The 18858-nt window shown below is 37.8% G+C and overlaps 1 protein-coding gene across 2 annotated transcripts in view; it reads right to left on the bottom strand.

Annotated features, from left to right (window-relative positions):
• The window catches only part of LOC150086116 (integrator complex subunit 12-like), a 142627-nt gene that overhangs the window by 18407 nt on the left and 105362 nt on the right, over positions 1-18858 (bottom strand). For both annotated transcript variants that reach the window (XM_090373722.1, XM_090373723.1), the window contains exon 6: positions 3862-3954. In XM_090373722.1, the coding sequence (XP_090229848.1) occupies positions 3862-3954 (93 nt within the window). The remainder of the gene's footprint in view (positions 1-3861; positions 3955-18858) is intronic.

Raw genomic sequence — 18858 nt, 5'->3', positions numbered from 1 at the left:
CTGTTGAAGATAAACACAAGAAAGGCACCCGGGGTGGATGGGATCTATCCAGTTATATTAAAGGAGGCAGCAAAGGAAGTAAGCAAACCCTTAGCCATAATTATGAGAGCTTCCTTGGACTCAGGGGAGGTACCCATAGACTGGAAATGTGCAAATGTGACCCCAATTCACAAAGGAGGATCAAAGGCTGGATCAAAGGCTGACACAAGTAATTATAGACCTGTGAGCTTAACTTCTGTTCCAGGAAAATTAATGGAGGCACTGGTGAAAGAAGCACTGCAGGATCATTTAGACAAGACTTCAGTTATAGCTCAGACACAGCATGGTTTTGTTAAGGGGAAGTCTTGCCTGACCAACTTGATTGGATACTATGATGCAGTCACAAAAGAACTGGATGCAGGGAATAACTTTGATATTATATACTTGGATCTTAGAAAGGCTTTTGATACTGTTGCACATGGAAGACTGCTACACAAATTGGAGCAGTGTGACATTGGAGGCAAATTGCTGCTATGGATAAAGGGGTGATTGAGGGGGGGAAGACAGAGAGTGGTAATCAATGGACACTGCTCACCGTGGACTGATGTTATTAGTGGAGTCCCTCAGGGCTCAGTGTTGGGTCCATTATTGTTTTCTGTATTTATAAATGATATTGATGATGGTATATCGGGCTTAATGTCCAAGTTTGCAGACGATACAAAGGTTGGCAGGGTTGTCAAGGACACTACTGACACTATGCTGCTGCAACAGGATCTGGAAAGGTTGAGCAGATGGGCTGAGAGGTGGCAAATGAAGTTTAACATTGACAAATGTAAAGTACTACACATGGGAAACAGCAACCCCAGAGCAATGTATCAACTCTGTGGTACTACACTGACAGTGGTAGAGAATGAAAGGGACTTGGGGGTGGTTGTGCAGGCAGATATGAAGTTCTCTGAGCAGTGCAGAAGGGCTGCAAGAGTAGCTCATGGAGTATTGTCAATGATATACAGGAATTTTTCCAGAAGGGATAAGGAGGTGATTATTCCATTGTATAAGGCGATGGTCAGGCCACACCTAGAGTACTGTATACAGGTCTGGAGGCCTCATTTCAAGAAGGATGTAGAGCTGCTGGAACGAGTACAGAGAAGGGCAACAAGATTAGTGAATGGAAAAAAGGGGTGCTCTTATGAAGAAAGGCTTAAGTTTTGCAAATTACAGTGTCTGGAGACTAGGCACCAGCGAGGTGATCTGATAGAGGTGTATAAAGCCTTGAATGGTTTAAGCATGCTCAATGCTGATGGGATTCTTCCTCTAGCTCAGAAAAATCACCTGAGAGGGCATAAATTCAAATTGAGGAAAGACAGATGTAGGATAGATGTGCGGAAATTTGCCTTTAGCCAGCGGGTGGTTGGTTGGTGGAACAGACTTCCATCCCTTGTGTGGAGGTTGATAGCCTAAATAAGTTTAAGGCTCAGCTGGACAGGTATTTTGAACGAACAGAGGGGTGAAGTGGAAGTGGTTTTTTTTTTTTTTTTTTTTTTTTTGGCTGATGCTGCATAAGCTTGCTTTCTTGCATCAAATGCCTCTACTAATGCTAATAAAAGTACCTAGGAATTATATTTTCATTAAACTGAAAATTTAAGTCATATTAATATAATATCAAGAAACAGTTATCAGAATTTAGGCCTTATAAAACGTTTTTCATATAGTCTAAAATCATATCGCTTAGTCAAAAAACTGTACTCAACTATGGTAATTCCTATATTGGAATACTGATCTCTTTATATTGTCTCCTTATAAAAAAAACATATATAGAACAAATAGAAACAGTTAAAAAAAAAAGCAATAAACAACTTAACTACTTTAAAAGATAACACTTTGGAATATCACAGCCTAAATTACCACAGTTACTTACTTGACCTTAATCTGAACATGTCAGAAAATCAAAGGACTATCATTGAATTAAAATTAATATATATAATTTTCAACAATACTAATTTAAATAATGAATTGCTCCCTTACATTTATTATAAAGTTCCTCACAAAATTTTAAGGTCATACAGATTATTTTATTTGAACTTTCATAGAAAGTTCAAATAAAAATAATTTTATGGGAACTGTAGATAGATAATGAGCATAACAATCCATCTACAGATGGTTAAATTAAGTATTATCTACAGATGGCTGAATACTAACAATATTGACCCATTTATACCATACAATGACTTTTTAAAATCAGTGGAATTACTGTTTAATATAAATAGTTTTAAAAGTTAAATGTTTTATTTCATTTTTTAAAAGTTAAATGTTTTATTTCATTATGTAGTATGATATATGCATTGTATGGGATTTTACTGTTTCATATTAAAAAAAAAAAAAAAAAAAAAATCAGATTTACTGGACATAATTTTGCACTCTCTCCTGCCCAACTTTTTACCAAATCAGGGAATCTTGAAAATGCATTAAAAGTTGGGCAGGAGGGATTATTATATATAAAATTAATATTTTAAGTTCTTCCAATTCTTTTCGAATCTTAAAGATACTGTTCACAAGTTCAAAAGAATTTAAATTATTAATTACAGAGGAGCAAGTAGAATAAACACTTGTTTTCCTTCTAAAAGTTTTTTCTCTACTTTTCATACTGTTTTTAAATATACAGTTAATCCTCGTATAACACATGTTTACACTACACGAATTCGATTATGCACGATTTATAAATAGGGGAACGATATCATATATAACACGAACTGAATTCGCTTAGGCACGATTCGCCTTTGTGTTTACAAGAAATGGCAGTTGAACGCAGAATCACCCCAACTGAACGCAACACGATAAGGAATGAAGAGAAGATTCTGAAAATGTATTTATGTTTTTTATATTAGTGAAGGGGAAACGCATTTAACCATAATAACGTAAAAACCCACACAATTCCAGCTATCAGTATTATCGCAAATGCAATTAGATCGAGTTTACTACCCATTTATAACAGATTCCACTAGCAGGAACGCAACTGGAAATTGTTTTATGGTAATAACCCCCAGAAATGTGCTTTAGTAAAATGTGAGCTAGTGAGGTATTCTTAGTGTGTCTCTGCATTTACGGTGTTGTTTATTCAGTTGCTACACGCGTGCAGCTTTGTTTATGTCTATCAAGCGTGCCTCCTCATTTTGTAATTGTGCTTTATTTCCAAAAATTAGTAAAATACTTAAAAGGTGTGAAAAGGAAGCATCCTGGTGAAGACACTACAGATTCAGAGAGAAAAAGAAAAGCAATATCGATAAACAGAGGCGGACTAGATCAAAAATTCTTACCCGGGAAAATTTGTAGTAGCCTCATACTAGCGTTTATGGCCAAAATCACACTGGCCTCTGGCTCACCGGGGTTTCCCCGGTACGGCTTATGGCCAGTCCACCTCTGTCAATAGAGAAAAAATATGAAATTGTGAAATGCTTTGAGCGAAATGAAAGATCATGTGATATTGCACATGCTACAGCGCTAAATGAGGCAATGCCGAGAATTACAAAGAATGAAGAGAAAATAAAAACAACTTTCATAGCAGGAAACTCAAGCAAAGAATTGGAAGAGATGGAACGGTTGTCATCTGTTTCGATAGAAAATCAAACAAAAAATAAGATTGCTTATGATAGAAGCAAAAGCATTAGCAATATTTTATTACGATAATTTACTGCGTTTGGTAATGTTTTGGTTACAAATGTGTGTTCAATCTTGGGTGGTCGGCACCTAACCCTATTTTTCCCATGGGCCTGTTGTTTATATTGCACGATTTTGCATTGCACGAGGGTTTCTAGGAACACAATTATCATGCTAATACAAGGACTGACTGTATATACTTAATAATTTGACTTGCTGAATGCTTACCATTTTCTTCATGTTTTTTGTACAACGTGAGCAGTACCAAACACGGCGAGGATCATTAACATCATAGTCAGTTGCAGGTGGCCTATGGCATTCCTGTAAATGAAGTATGCAGTCAGTAAAATAAACATCTTTAGCAATTAGCTCACAAAGAAACTTTAAAATAAACCATGTATCATAATAAATACAACTGAATAAAATGCAGAAAATAAAAAACTGATAGTCTCCACCCTTTCTCCCAATTCAATTACCCAATGAGAAATTAATGAGGAATGACCTCGGAGAATATAATTGAACATTCAAGTTGCCAATCATCAATATTAAGAAATCAGATATAGTATGGTCAAACATGACTTCAACTAGATCTGTATTTTCTTACGAATCAGTCAAATATGCCAAAATTCTTTATTTGCAAAGCATTTTCTATTTCAAAAAACAGTGTTTACCATGACAAAAAAGATATATTAATGAAGAGACAGTATAACTTCTAATCAAAATTGATAAAGAGGAGAGCAATTAGAGAAAACAGACAACAAAAACAGTATTAAGCTGAAATCATAAACAGTGGAACAATGCACAAGTGAATGTAAAACATTCCAGGCACAACTTATAAATTTATAATGCACTGGTCACTATTTGTTGGGGAAATTCAATATATAACACATTGGTAGTCCAGAGGCATATTGCTTTTAAAACATACCACTTTGATAAACTGCTTGATAATGCTGTGCAAAGAGCCCTGATTAGATCTTTTGGTAGTAGTTAAACATTTTTTTTCCTTAAAAAAACCATGTTGTTTAGTCTTCAGAATTATATTTCTATCGAAATGGCCTGGGATTGACCTCTTATCATTGCCTCCATGATTTTTCCTAACACTAAATTCAGACTGACATATCTGTAGCTACCCAATTCACTCTTAGAACTGCCTTTATATATTGGCAATAGTGATTCCAATCCAAAGGAATCACTCTCAAGTCCTACGACACGTTCATAATTAACCTTAAATGATTCAATGCACTCTCTGACCATCACCTTCAAAATTACTGGGTATAAAAACCAACTCCACCGACTTCCAACTGTCTTTAACCTTGAAAGTTTTTCTAATAAACAATCATCTATAATTTCTATTTCTTAGCCATGATCATTTCCCAACATTTCCTCATCATGAAGAACCTTTCATCTGAAAAGATCAATGCAAAATACCTGTTCAATTCATCAGCTGAGTTATCTAATACTTTTCTACACCCATAATGCAAAGGTCTGATATAATTTGTTTTATTCTTCTTTGTTGAAAAACTCCCTGTCCCCATTCTTTGCTCTCTTAGATAGTGATTTCTCATACTTAGCCATTGATAACCTCGCTTTTTTTTGTAGTACTATTACAGATCAACTTTCAGCTGTTACAGGCTTCAGTATTTTATTGCTCTATAACTTTCTCATGCCATCTTTTTATGCTGTGTTACACTGGCCATCTCTATATTCATCCATCTCAGCATTCTTGTACTATACTTTCTTAATGATATACACACACACACACACACACACACACACACACACACACACACACACACATATATATATATATGCACTCTTGGCTTCTTTGATTATTTTTTTAAATATACAGGGTGTCTCAAAAATACACGGCATAACTTCAGGAACGAGTTCCTCATATGTAGACAATAAAAATATTTTATATCCACATAGTTCCAGAAATGCTTGGTTCCTGAGTTATTAACCGGAATGTCTTATCTCCTGCAGATGATTTCCTTCATCACAAGGCACTGACAGAATCTGGTGGTTTCCCATTCCAACCGTGTACTCAAATCAGGAGCAAGTGGATATGCACTTTGTGTATGGTTAGGCGGATGGAAATGCTCTGGAGGCTCATCGTTTGTACCACGAAAGGTTACCAGAATGAAGATGTCCAGACAGGAAAATGTTTGAAGATATCCATTGCCGCCTTTGTAAACATGGGACCTTTATACCTCGTGCTGCCAACCAAGATCTACAACTCCTGAAGTAGAAGGGTGGACCAACTGCCTGGCCTCCACGCTCATCTGATTTAAACCCACTAGATTTCTTCTTGTGGGGCCATTTAGAGTCATTGGTGTATTCGACTCCGGTAGCTGATGTGATGAAACTCTCCACAATCGAATTGTGGCAGGTTGTGAGACAATACGAAACATGCCAGGAATTTGGCCATGAATCGTCTTCGTGAGTCCGTGAGATGTCGATGTGAGGCCTGTATTCAGGCAGAAAGTGGACATTTTTGAACAATTACTATAAGGTGATGTGAACAGTTAAGTGTCATAGACAGACCTTCAAAACTCGGAAACCAAGCATTTCCGATACTATGTTGATATAAAATATTTTTATTGTCTACATATGAGGAACTCATTCCTGAAGTTATGCCGTGTATTTCTGAGACACCCTGTATGTCCTAATTCTACTACATTCATCTTCCCTCTGCTACTGCACAGCTGACAGAGGTCATGCAGTGTCATGGTCCCTTCCATGAAAATTAAATACAGGCATACCTCGGTTAACGTTACCTCTGATAACGAAGCCTCGATATAACGAAGTCGGCAATTTCAAGCCCCATTTAACATAAAAAAATATTCCAATTTAAGACCAACGCCCGACAATCATTCGATTGGTGACTGACGGCGACTCGTTACGTATTCCCGAGCTGCGGGCGTGTCTGTTATAACAGTTTTGCGCGTCAATCGCATAATTTAGTTGTTGTTTACATGATTTGACGTTGTTTCAGTGTGGCGCATTGCAATAATCGATGTAGGTTCTTTGTAGCATTACATAACGTAGATTTTGTAAATTTTAATAGAAATATTTTTGTTTTAGTTAATTAAAATGTCAGAATCAAAGAAAAGAAAAGCAATTTCTTTGGAAACTAAACTAAATATCGTACGACGTGTTGAAAGCGGCGAAAGAAAATCCGATGTGGCACATTCTTTAGGATTAGCGCAATCAACTTTAACAACCATACTAAGTCAATCAGAAAAAATAAAACAGTCTGCTCAGAATTGTACAGATGTTACAGCGGCAAAATTAACTCGCTTAAGGAATCCAATTTTAGAAAAAATGGAGAAAATGTTAACTTTGTGGATAGATGATATGTCACAACGTCATATGCCTTTAAGTCAAATGGTGATTCAAGACAAAGCATTATTTTTGTTTAATCACCTGAAATCTAAACAAACTGAAGAAATTACGGAAACCTTTTGGGCTTCTCGTGGTTGGTTTGAGAAATTTAAAAAAACGGGCCAGGATTCATAGTGTAAAATTAACAGGAGAAGCTGCAAATAAGTTTCCAGAAAAACTAAAGGAAATAATTGAACGTGAAAATTTTCCACCAAATTTGGTGTTCAATGTTGACGAAAGCGGTTTGTTCTGGAAACGGCTACCAAAAAAAAGCTTCATTTCTATTGAAGAAAAATCAGCTGCTGGGTTTAAAGCAGCCAAAGACCGTTTAACGTTACTCTTTGGATCAAATGCCTCTGGCGATTATAAATTAAAATTGTTATTAGTTTACCATTCAGAAAATCCGAGGGCGTTAAAAGGTAACGTAAAAATGAATTTACCTGTAATATGGAAAGCAAATAGAAAAGCGTGGGTTACCAAGGAGTTATTTACTGATTGGTTTGTTAACCACTTTTGTCCTGGAGTAAAACGGTATTGTCAAAAAAAAAACAACTTTGAAGAAAAAGCTCTTTTGTTGTTAGACAATGCTCCGGGACATCCTACTGATCTTAACACGTTGGACACATGCATTCCTGTCAAAGTTGTGTTTCTTCCAGCAAACACAACTTTCCTGATTCAACCATTGGATCAGGGAGTAATAGCATCATTTAAAGCTTATTATCTGCGTCGAATTTTAAGCAATTTACCTGAACTAGAGGATAAAGAGGAAATGACAGTTAAAACTTTTTGGAAAAACTACACCATTAAAAACGCAATTGAAAACATTGATAGTTCTTGGAAAGAAGTCACTAAGAAATGTTTAAATGGAATTTGGTGCAAAATATGGCCAGAAGTTGTACTAGAAGAAGAAAATAACATCCAAGAAATTAGAAATGAAGTTATCCAGATGGCTCAATCAATAGGTTTCGAAAATGTCGATGAAGAGGATGTTAGAAATTTATTGAATGCAGAAGATGATGGTTTTTCAGTGGAAGATTTAGAAAACCTTGTTAGCAACGAAGACAAAGATAATGAAGGCGAAGTTAAAGAAGTTCCTGCCGAAAAAGTGTTAACAACCAAAGATTTAAAAAGGTGCTTAAATAACATTGAAAACGTTTTAAATTTTTTTAGTGAAAATGATCCTTATTTAGGAAGAAGTGTTATAGTTAAGCGATCAGTGTTAAATGCAATAACTCCGTATAGGCAATTGTTAAATGAAAGAGAAAAAAAGCATAAACAATCAACTTTAACCTCATATTTTAAAATGTGATTTCACTTTGTATGTAAGTTGACTGTTTATTTAATAAAACTTTTCTTTGTTCGAAAAAAAGCTTTTCATTTTCTTTAAGTAGGAACGTATCCCTATTCTGGCCATAGTATTTTTACCTCTGAAAACGAAGTTTCGCTTAACGAAGTAATTTCGTGGAACGCATCCTATTCGTTAATCGAGGTATGCCTGTACATGCCTTCACCTTTAACAACTGTGACTTGGTTCTTCATCTTACAACTAAGAACTGTATGATCATTTTCTGTTAATGGTTTCTGTACTGTGAACCCTACTGGTTTATGGATAATGATCAGATCTAGATTACAATCCTAGTATATCTCTACAATACTAATACAAATAATAATCATTTAATTTATTTAAAAATTTTGTACCCTATGGTGAGCATCCTACCCACTTGCTCCAATCAACAAGGGAAAATTTTGAAATCAGTCATAATAAGACATTCACACTTGCTTGCCCATTCCATCTGTACATGTGATGAGTATGACAAGACTCCAATCATACTCTTCACAATCTTCTGGTCTGTATCACATGCACACATTCTCATTCCACCTTTGCATCCAACTGTCTCCCACCACAGAGATTCTATGCTGGCGTGCAAAAGTTTGGAATCTGGGTTCCAAATAGTGAAGCTCATCATTCCCTATTTCTAGGTGACAACGTTTCTGTTATACCTCATTATGCCAGCATTAGTTGTCCAAATCAGAAGTTCAAATTAATTTTATTGACAACACTCTTGACATTATTGTAGATGTGGTTTAAGATGGTGTTCTTGTATAAGTTTATTACCTTGAATGCAAGTTTAAAAATACAAGTTTCTACCCATACCTGTAAGGTAGAACCCACTTTACAGGTAATGGGATACAATTAAATAGAAAGTGTGCAAGAATATTTGCTGATACTATTGAAACAGTGTTAGGTGGGTTGGAAAACTGCTAGCTTGGGGGGAGATAAACAGAATAACAGATAACAAATTGAGGTGAAAGTGATTCTTACATTGCTTCTACTGGAAAGTGCAGAATGCTGCACTTTCCAGTAGCAGGCTTGCTGAGAGTCATCATGGAACAAAAAAAATACATCAACTGTGTTAGGGTACATTAAAGTAAGAACAAGTCCATGTATACTTGCATATACACCAATGTTACAAGCATAGTAAATAAATTTGAAGTGCTGTTCAAGTCATCAAATGCCAATATTATGGGAATATCAGAAACATGACGGCACTCATATAAGGGATGTAGGATTTAAATATGGGAAGTATGTGTACAGAAAGAAAAAACAGGACTGGAGGGGAGAAGAGGGGTAATGCTCTTACTTAGTTCACACCTGGGTGGGTGACAACCCAGGTGTGAACCAACATAAGCAGGAGTCGAGGTGTGGCGCCCACACCACATAGAAGAATGTAGCCCCTCTGTGTTGCCAGGCAATACTAGGTGGTAGATGACTCTCATCAACCAGTGCAATATCACCACTTTGCTTATTGGAGGCTTGAAGTGGTGGAACCCATGTTTAGTCTCCAGAGCTAAGTTCTAGTCAACCCTTCCCTATCTCTTCCATCATGCAGTATGCCTGATGACTTTTGATGTTATGATGAACATCGTGGCGAGATCCAATCTTCCTTACATTTCGAGAGTACAGCCCTAAAATGGTGTTCGAAGGCCGGCCACTAGTTAGTACACCGGACCGAACCGATTGGTAACTCTTTGGAAGACTTCCGTATCAGCTAGTGTATAATCTTGCTATCTCTACTCTCCCAGATAGTGACTGGAGGGAGTCTGAGTAGTGTGTATGTGGGGGGCATTGTCAAGGCCACGCTATGTCAAGGATCTGGGTATACTGGGAGGTTAGGCAGGTGACGGCAGATTACGAGAAATCTTTGGCAAGGGATGCAAAGAAAAACAGCAAGGAGTTCTTTACTTATGTAAACTCTAGAAGGAAGGGGATTAATCAGATTGGTCCGCTTGATATCGATGGGTCAACTGTTGATGATCCTGCTCAGGTAGCTAACAAACTAAATGAATATTCTGCATCGACATTCACACATGAGAAGTTATTCAGCGAGGGGAATGCCAGAGGTGTATTCAACTCTGGCAGTAAGATAGAGAATCTTGTAATAACTGAGAGTAAAGTGGAGGAGAAATTGTTGAAGATAAATACAAGAAAGGCACCTGGGGTGGATGGGATCTATCCAGTTATATTAAAGGAGGCAGCAAAGGAAGTACCCATGGACTGGAGATGTGCAAATGTGACCCCAATTCACAAAGGAGGATCAAAGGGCGACACAAGTAATTATAGACCTGTTAGTTTAACTTCTGTTCCAGGAAAATTAATGGAGGCACTGGTTAAAGAAGCACTGCAGGATCATTTAGACAAGACTTCAGTTATAGCTCAGACACAGCATGGTTTTGTTAAGGGGAAGTCTTGCCTGACCAATTTGATTGGATACTATGATGCAGTCACAAATGAACTGAATGCAGGGAATAACTTTGATATTATATACTTGGATCTTAGAAAGGCTTTTGATACTGTTGCACATGGAAGACTGCTGCACAAATTGGAGCAGTGTGGCATTGGAGGCAAATTGCTGCTATGGATAAAGGGGTGGTTGAGGGGGAGAAGACAGAGAGTGGTAATCAATGGACACTGCTCATCGTGGACTAATGTTATTAGTGGAGTCCCTCAGGGTTCAGTATTGGGTCCATTATTGTTTTCTGTATTTATAAATGATATTGATAATGGTATATCAAGCTTAATGTCCAAGTTTGCAGATGATGATACGGAGGTTGGCAGGGTTGTCAAGGACACTACTGACACTATGCTGCTGCAACAGGATCTGGAAAGGTTGAGCAGATGGGCTGAGAGGTGGCAAATGAAGTTTAACATTGACAAATGTAAAGTACTACATATTGGAAACAGCAACCCCAGAGCAACGTATCAACTCTGTGGTACTACACTGGCAGTGGTAGAGAATGAAAGGGACCTGAAGGTGGTCGTGCAGGCAGATATGAAGTTTTCTGAGCAGTGCAGACAGGCTGCAAGAGTAGCTCATGGTGTATTGTCAATGATATATAGGAATTTTTCTAGCAGGGATAAGGAGGTGATTATTCCCTTGTATAAGGCAATGGTCAGGCCACACCTAGAGTACTGTATACAGGTCTGGAGGCCTCATTTCAAGAAGGATATAGAGATGCTGAAACGAGTACAGAGAAGGGCAACACGATTAGTGAATGGAACCAAGGGGTGCTCTTACAAAGAAAGGCTTAAGTTTTGCAAATTACAGTGTCTGGAGACTAGGCACCAGCGAGGTGATCTGATAGAGGTGTATAAAGCCTTGAATGGTTTGAGCATGCTCAATGCTGATGGGATTCTTCCTCTTGCTCAGAATAATCACCTGAGAGGGCATAAATTCAAATTGAGGAAAGACAGATGTAGGATAGATGTGAGGAAATTTGCTTTTAGCCAACGGGTGGTGGGTTGGTGGAACAGACTTCCATCCCTTGTCGTGGAAGTTGATAGCCTAAATAAATTTAAGGCTCAGCTGGACAGGTATTTCGAACGAACAGAGGGATGAAGTGAAAGTGGTTATTTTTTATTTATATATTTATTTATGTATAAATATAGTGCAAACACATCAGAAATACATAGCTATATCTGAATAAATCAGAATATTAGTAAAACGGCATCGTTTTAAGTTATGTCTCATATCGTGAATACCTTCACAACGAGTTGCCATGATATTGCACTACTTCGAATAAGTAACGCTTCACCTAAGGAGAAGACTAATGTTACTTCTTCTCAGATGGATACCACCACCCAGACGGCACCGTTTCAGGGCTATTTGGCCCTTCTTCGGTGGGTGGGTAGGTACCCGAGTGATGCAATGATGGCAAAACAGTTATGAAGTATAACTCCACAATATGAGAGATGCCTGATGGTGTATCATGTATTTAGACTCAAGCGTTTAGGGTATAAGCCTCAAGCTATGATATGAGATATAACTTAAAACGATGCCGTTTTACTAATATTCTGATTTATTCAGATATAGCTATGTATTTCTCATGCGTTTGCACTATATTTATACATAGTCTAGACTCCTTCATAGCTTGAGGCTTATGCCCTAAACGCTTGAGTCTAAATACATGATACACCATCAGGCATCTCTCATATTGTGGAGTTATACTTCATAACTGTTTTGCCATCATTGCATCACTTGGGTACCTACCCACTCACTGAAGAAGGGCCAAATAGCCCTGAAACAGTGCCGTCTAGAGGCTGTTTTGTGAATTATTTCGTTCATTAGTGTTCTACTCGTTCTGAAGGTTGAAGAAAGTGTCCAATCGCATCAAGAGGTTAGCGGCGGTCCTTTCAGCTGAGGTTTCCCCGTTGTGGGGAACCTCCTTTAGGAGGGTAGTAAGTGATTGATTTTCTTTTGTTTTACGTTTCTTTGAAATTTATTTCTGCCAAGTTAGATATTTTCTTTTTTCGTTTTGCTGGTGTCAGGCAGGACACGGGATTTTTTAACTATTCATTTTCCTTAAGGAACCGAGATTAATTATGGCACAGTTCTTCTTTAGAGAAAGAACAGTGGAGTTTCAGACTACAGAGGTTTGTCCAATTAGAGAGGTAATGCGGGGAGTGACTCAGGTTGTTTCGGTTCACGAGATAAAAGGATTAACTCCATTACCGAGGCAGAAATATCAGTTGGTCTTGAAAACAATAGAGGCAAGAGAAAAGGTCTTGAAAGGGTTTTCTATTAGAAACGTAATGATCAAACCTGTGCAAATTGGTAACATACACAAAGTGGTTACTATTGATAGATTTCCAGTAGAAATGTCTAATAGTCCTGTCGAGAGTTTTTTTAACAAGTTTGGTAAGGTTGTTAAGATTCATAGAAAAGAATATGAGGAATGGCCAGGCGTGGAAACAGGTACGGTGCAAATACACATTGACATGAAAACGCCCGTGCCAAACATCATCGATTTGATGGGTCATAGGTTATTAATAAATTACCCAGGAGTTCAAAAAGTTGTTTGAGGTGTGGAGGTAAAGACCATTTGGGAGCAGAATGCCAAAAATCACGTTGTTTTAATTGTAATGGCACCGGTCACATTACGGCCAACTGCCTTAATAACTGTAAAAAATGCGGAGCTTCCACGCATAAATTCATTCAATGCCCGGAACGCATGTTTGCCGAAAGATTTGCTGGTGGGGGAGGACAGCAGAAAGCGAGCGAGCCACCAAAAGATATGCCTAACGCTGAGAGCGCGGAAACTATAGGAGCGCAGAGGGGCGAGACGCAGATTAAAGAAATCACACCAACGTTTACAATAGCGTACGATATGTCGGCAACACAACCGGAATACGCAGAACTAACCGAGGATATGGAAGCGGAAAATACAGTACGAAATGTACATAAACGGGGGGAGAAGGAAGAAATAAGTGGTAAAACTAAAAGAGCAAAAGGGGGAACAGAGGAAATTCAAGAAGAGACCGAAATAAAACAAATAGAGGGGGAAGAGTTATCAATTTTGTCAGGCGGTAAGAAAGATTGCAAAACACTTTCGGGGTCTGATTCGGATTCAGATGGCATACAAACGAGGGAATACGAAGGGATAGAATGGTTAAATGTAGTAGGAAACACAAAAGAATACAGGGAATATAGGCGAAGCTTGGCGGAAATTGTTAAAACTCGAGGAGAACCGAATTTTCTTTGGAATGAAAACGAGGAGGGTCAGGTAGTTAATATTCAGTTCACCTGGGGTGATTTCGTTATTTCTAATATTAAAAACAAGAATGTTGGAGATCAAACTGTGTTACTCACCAGTAACAAATTAAAGTTAAATGCCGAACATAGGAATATCTTAGCAGAAGTTTTAGTAAAGTTCTGCTCATAATGTCGGGAATAACATTTATGTCGTTAAACGTACAGGGTCTGAGAGCGATTAACAAACAAAGGATGATATGGCAAATTATGATGAACATGGGGGTGAAGATTTGGTTTCTACAAGAAACTCACTTCGCCAGCTTAGCAGACATCCAGCAGTTTCAAAATAGATACCGGTTGTTAGGATTTTGGAGTTTTGGGACAAATCGATCCACAGGGGTGGGAATAGTAGTGGTTCCTCCAATTTTAGGGACTGTACGACTGGCAGGTAGGGATACAGAAGGTCGGGTTGTGGCAGTGGATTGGAGTTATGGGGGGGGCGTACAATTAGACTAATCTGTGTCTATAGTCCAAATTCCACTTTAGAAAGGAAAACTCTGTTTCAGGGGCTGGGCAACTATATGAGGGGGGTGCAGTGGATTATAATGGCAGGGGACTGGAACTGCGTTCCTAACCCCCATTATGGACAAAATTCTGGCGGGTAACCCGCATCATGGTACTGGGGGGGGGGGGGGTTCGTGAATTAATCGAGGTTTGTACTAAATTAGACTTGGTAGACGTCTGGAGGGAAAAAAATCCGGGGAAACGAGCGGCCACGAGAATAGCCAATAATATAGGAACTAGGATAGATCGAATTTATGCAACAAGTCAGTTGAAGGATAAGATAACAATGATACGGCATGTGAAATTTGCGGGAGGTCAACAAGTTTCAGATCACTTGGCAGTAATGTGGAAGGGAGATTTATTCACGAACGTTAGTCTGGGTAATGGCTATTGGAAGCTCAACCCAGCAGTTCTGGAGAGAGAGGACTGGGACTTTACAACAGTTATTAAACAGATAGTAGAGTCAGGTAGAAATGAGTGGGAAATGTTGGCGTAAATCAAAGAAAGTGCTAAATCATTTTATTACTCCAAAATTAAGGAATGAAACGAACAAAGCAGAAATAGACTGAAAGATCTCCTACAAGAAAAAAGAATTTACCACCGGTGCGGGGATGAAAGTGCAACAGCGGAAGTACAAGCGATTATTGACGGTATGATATTGGAAGAAGAGAAAGAAAAGGCGCGAAAAATACAGCTGAAATTTAGGGAGGCTGATAGTCCTTCAGCTGCGTTTTACCAAAGAAGACTAAGGTTAAATAATTTAGCCAAAACTGTTCAGGAAATTACAGATGATGACAACACACATTCAACAACGCCAACTATTATGAATAGTTTTGTAAACTACTATGAAAAAGAGCTTGCTTTGCAAAAAAAAGAGAGACAACTCCATTTGGATGATTGGACAATTCACACCCGAGCAAAAAGCATTACAGGACAGGGAAATAATTATGGGGGATCTAACTGTGGCTCTAAAATCATGTAAATTACGACGCGTGCCGGGACCGGATGGTTTGGGGTTTGAATTTTATAAGAAATTTTGGAACTTGTTAGTGCCTATTCTTCTGGCCATCTTTAACAAATTTTTTCAGGAAGGGGTTGTACCCGAAGGCTTCTTAAATGCCTATACTACTTTCATTCCGAAGCATGGACGGGATTTAATGAAAATTGCTAACTGGAGACCTATAACGTTGGCTAATTGTGACTATAAAATATTTGCAAAGATTTTGACAACTAAATTAAAACGCGACGTAACCCAAGTAGTTAGAAGCACACAGTGCTACGGTATACCGGGGAGGCGGATAGAATATAACCTTTGGCTATTAAAAGATATATTAGAATATCGGAAACGAAAGAGTTACAATTTAGCGTTAGTGGCAATCGACTTAGAAAAGGCTTTCGATAGAATCGACCACGACTACCTTTTCTCTATAATTCAAGATACGAACGTAGGATCTCAGTTGTTTACAGTCCTGAGAAATCTATACACACATAGTAGCACGCGACTTTTGGTAAATGGAGAAATTTCGAAAAACATTAAAATTGATAGGGGAGTAAAACAAGGATGTCCGCTTAGTCCTTTGTTATTTACGTTAGAACTAGAACCACTGTTGGGAAGAATAGACAGAACTGAGGCCATTCAGGGAATACCGTTGCCAAAGCCGGCAGAGCAGTGTAAATGTATAGTGTATGCGGATGATGTTACCGCCACTCTCACTACGAGTTATGCAGTGGAAGAATTTATGTCACTCGTTACTACTTTTGGTAAAAAGTCGGGGTTAAACATAAACAAAGATAAAACCAGGATAAAATTGTTAGGGGAATGGGTACATCGGCCTTTACCACAACGAGAAGTGGAGTCGAATAAATCGATTCAAATATTGGGAGTTCCGTTTAGAGAGAGTCCCATGCTACCTGTAGGAGGGCTCACCACTAAAATACGGGAAAGTTTAAAAGAGTGGGAAGTGGGACAATTTTCTTTTGAGAACAAATCCATTATTGTTAGAACTGTAATTCTTCCTAAAATCTTATACACGGTGTTTATAACAGGAATCACAGCTAGGACAATGAGACGATTTTACGTTCCAACATTTCAGTTTTTATGGGGAGGAAAACGGCAAGAAATAGCACAGAAATTTTTATTTTTACCGTGGGAAGATGGGGGAATAAGTATTCCAAAAATTAATTTGAGGTGTAGCTGTAAGAGGCTGCTGGATGTGGCTAATATGGTGCAATCTAACCATTTAGTAGCAGTACTGATAAAGTATTTTATGGGATTTAATACAGCCTTAATTAAAGGCGGCAATTATCTAGGGCCAAAAGCAGAGACAATTCCTATATATTACAAAAAAATTCGGGATATGTGCACGCAGTTAAGGGAGTAAGATATAGATCCTTTTAAGGGGGGTTTAAAACGACTCTACTGGACACTGTTTAACTCAGAAAATCCAGAAAAGCCAAATTTAGGAAATAATGCCCAGTTGTTTTTTCAAAATTTAAAAATTGGCGGAAACTATCCGTCGCGTATTGACTTTTCGTGGAGGGTTCGTTACGGAAACATACCAGTGAACGATATCACATATAGATTTAGTCAGACAGGCAACAGATTATGCGAATTTTGTACCGAAATTGAAACAGTGTACCATTTATTTTATTACTGTCGATTCGCGCAGGAAGTTTGGAAAAGAATTTGTAGATTTTTGAGGATGACAGTTCACACTAGAGGAGGTAATTTACTTGCAATTCGATCATCCCTTGGGCAAGAAAAAAATGTTCACTATATTTTTAATTACAGAGGCAAAATATCATGTGTGGAAGCTTCGAAAACGGAAAAGGTTTGGGACCTTTAGGGGATCTCTTTGGGACTTGAAACAAACAATGTCTGCTTCCATGCAAAGGTTTTTACAGTTGGAAAAATGGCGTTTAGGGTCTGATAAGTTTCTGAAAAGGTGGGGAGAGCCACCTCTTCTGTGCAGTTTGGTTGGAGATGAGGTTCATCTAAAGTACTGGTTTTAGTTATTTTAGAGAGGGAAAAAAAAAAAAAAAGCAGGGTTTTTTTTCGTCTATTACAAAATTCAGTTTTCTTGATAAAAAATCTAGATGTCTTAGGTTCTCATTAAAAACCAGTTCCATGATATAGGTTTCAATTTTATAACTCAAAATTTGTTTGGTTAAATAGATCTGGTCCAATGGATTTTTTTTCACATTTAATTCATAATAGCTGTGAAATGATCGTCTAAATTTAGATTTTTTATGATTCAGATTTGAATTTTATAATTCATTTGTTTGGGTTAATAGATTTGGTCCAGTGGGTTTTTTTTTCACATTAAATTCACAAATAGCCCTGAAACGGTGCCGTCTGGGTGGTGGTATCCATCTGAGAAGAAGTAACATTAGTCTTCTCTTTAGGTGAAGCGTTACTTATTCGAAGTAGTGCAATATCATGGCAACTCGTTGTGAAGGTATTCACGATATGAGACATAACTTAAAACGATGCTGTTTTACTAATATTCTGATTTATTCAGATATAGCTATGTATTTCTGATACGTTTGCACTACATTTATACATAGTCTAGACTCCTTCATAGCTTGAGTCTTATGCCCTAAACGCTTGAGTCTAAATATTTATTTATTTATTATTTATTTTTTTTTTTTGGCTGATGCTGCATAAGCTTGCTTTCTTGCATCAAATGCCTCTACTAATGCTAATGCTCTTACCATGTGTATGCCATATCTAAAAATTTCATTACTTCACACAGCATTCCCCCCCCACACTTTTTCTTACTATTGAATACACCATGAATTGTCAAACTAATAATAGAGTAAGCTTATCTGCGAAAAGATCTAAACCTCCCAAACACTTCCTAGTTCATTTCACAAATATATGTGGTCTCAATTCTAACCTCAACGATGTCCATTTCCACTTGCAGTCTCCCAAACCCCATGTACTTTTTCTGACAGAATTTCAGTTATCGGTTGATTCATCTACTACTGCTCATCTCAGTTGCCCAAATTATTTGCTGTATAATTCCTTTCACCTCAAAGGTGGTACTTGTGCATATGTCCGTTCTAATATTCCATGTCAGAGACTTGATAATTTGGAACCTCCTCTTTTCAATCTCCTCTGGCTTAAAATCTCTCTATCTCATTCTATTAAATTCATCTGTTGTCTCTACCATTCTCCCAACTCCACTAATCACTTGGAGTTCTTTGACTTCCTCTCTTTGCAACTTGACTTTCTCCAGTCCAA

This window comes from Mastigoproctus giganteus, chromosome 5, assembly GCF_048544385.1.
Source record: "Mastigoproctus giganteus isolate SK-2022 chromosome 5, ASM4854438v1, whole genome shotgun sequence".
NCBI classification, from domain to species: Eukaryota; Metazoa; Arthropoda; class Arachnida; order Uropygi; family Thelyphonidae; genus Mastigoproctus; species Mastigoproctus giganteus.
This window is presented reverse-complemented; position numbering and strand designations above follow the sequence as displayed.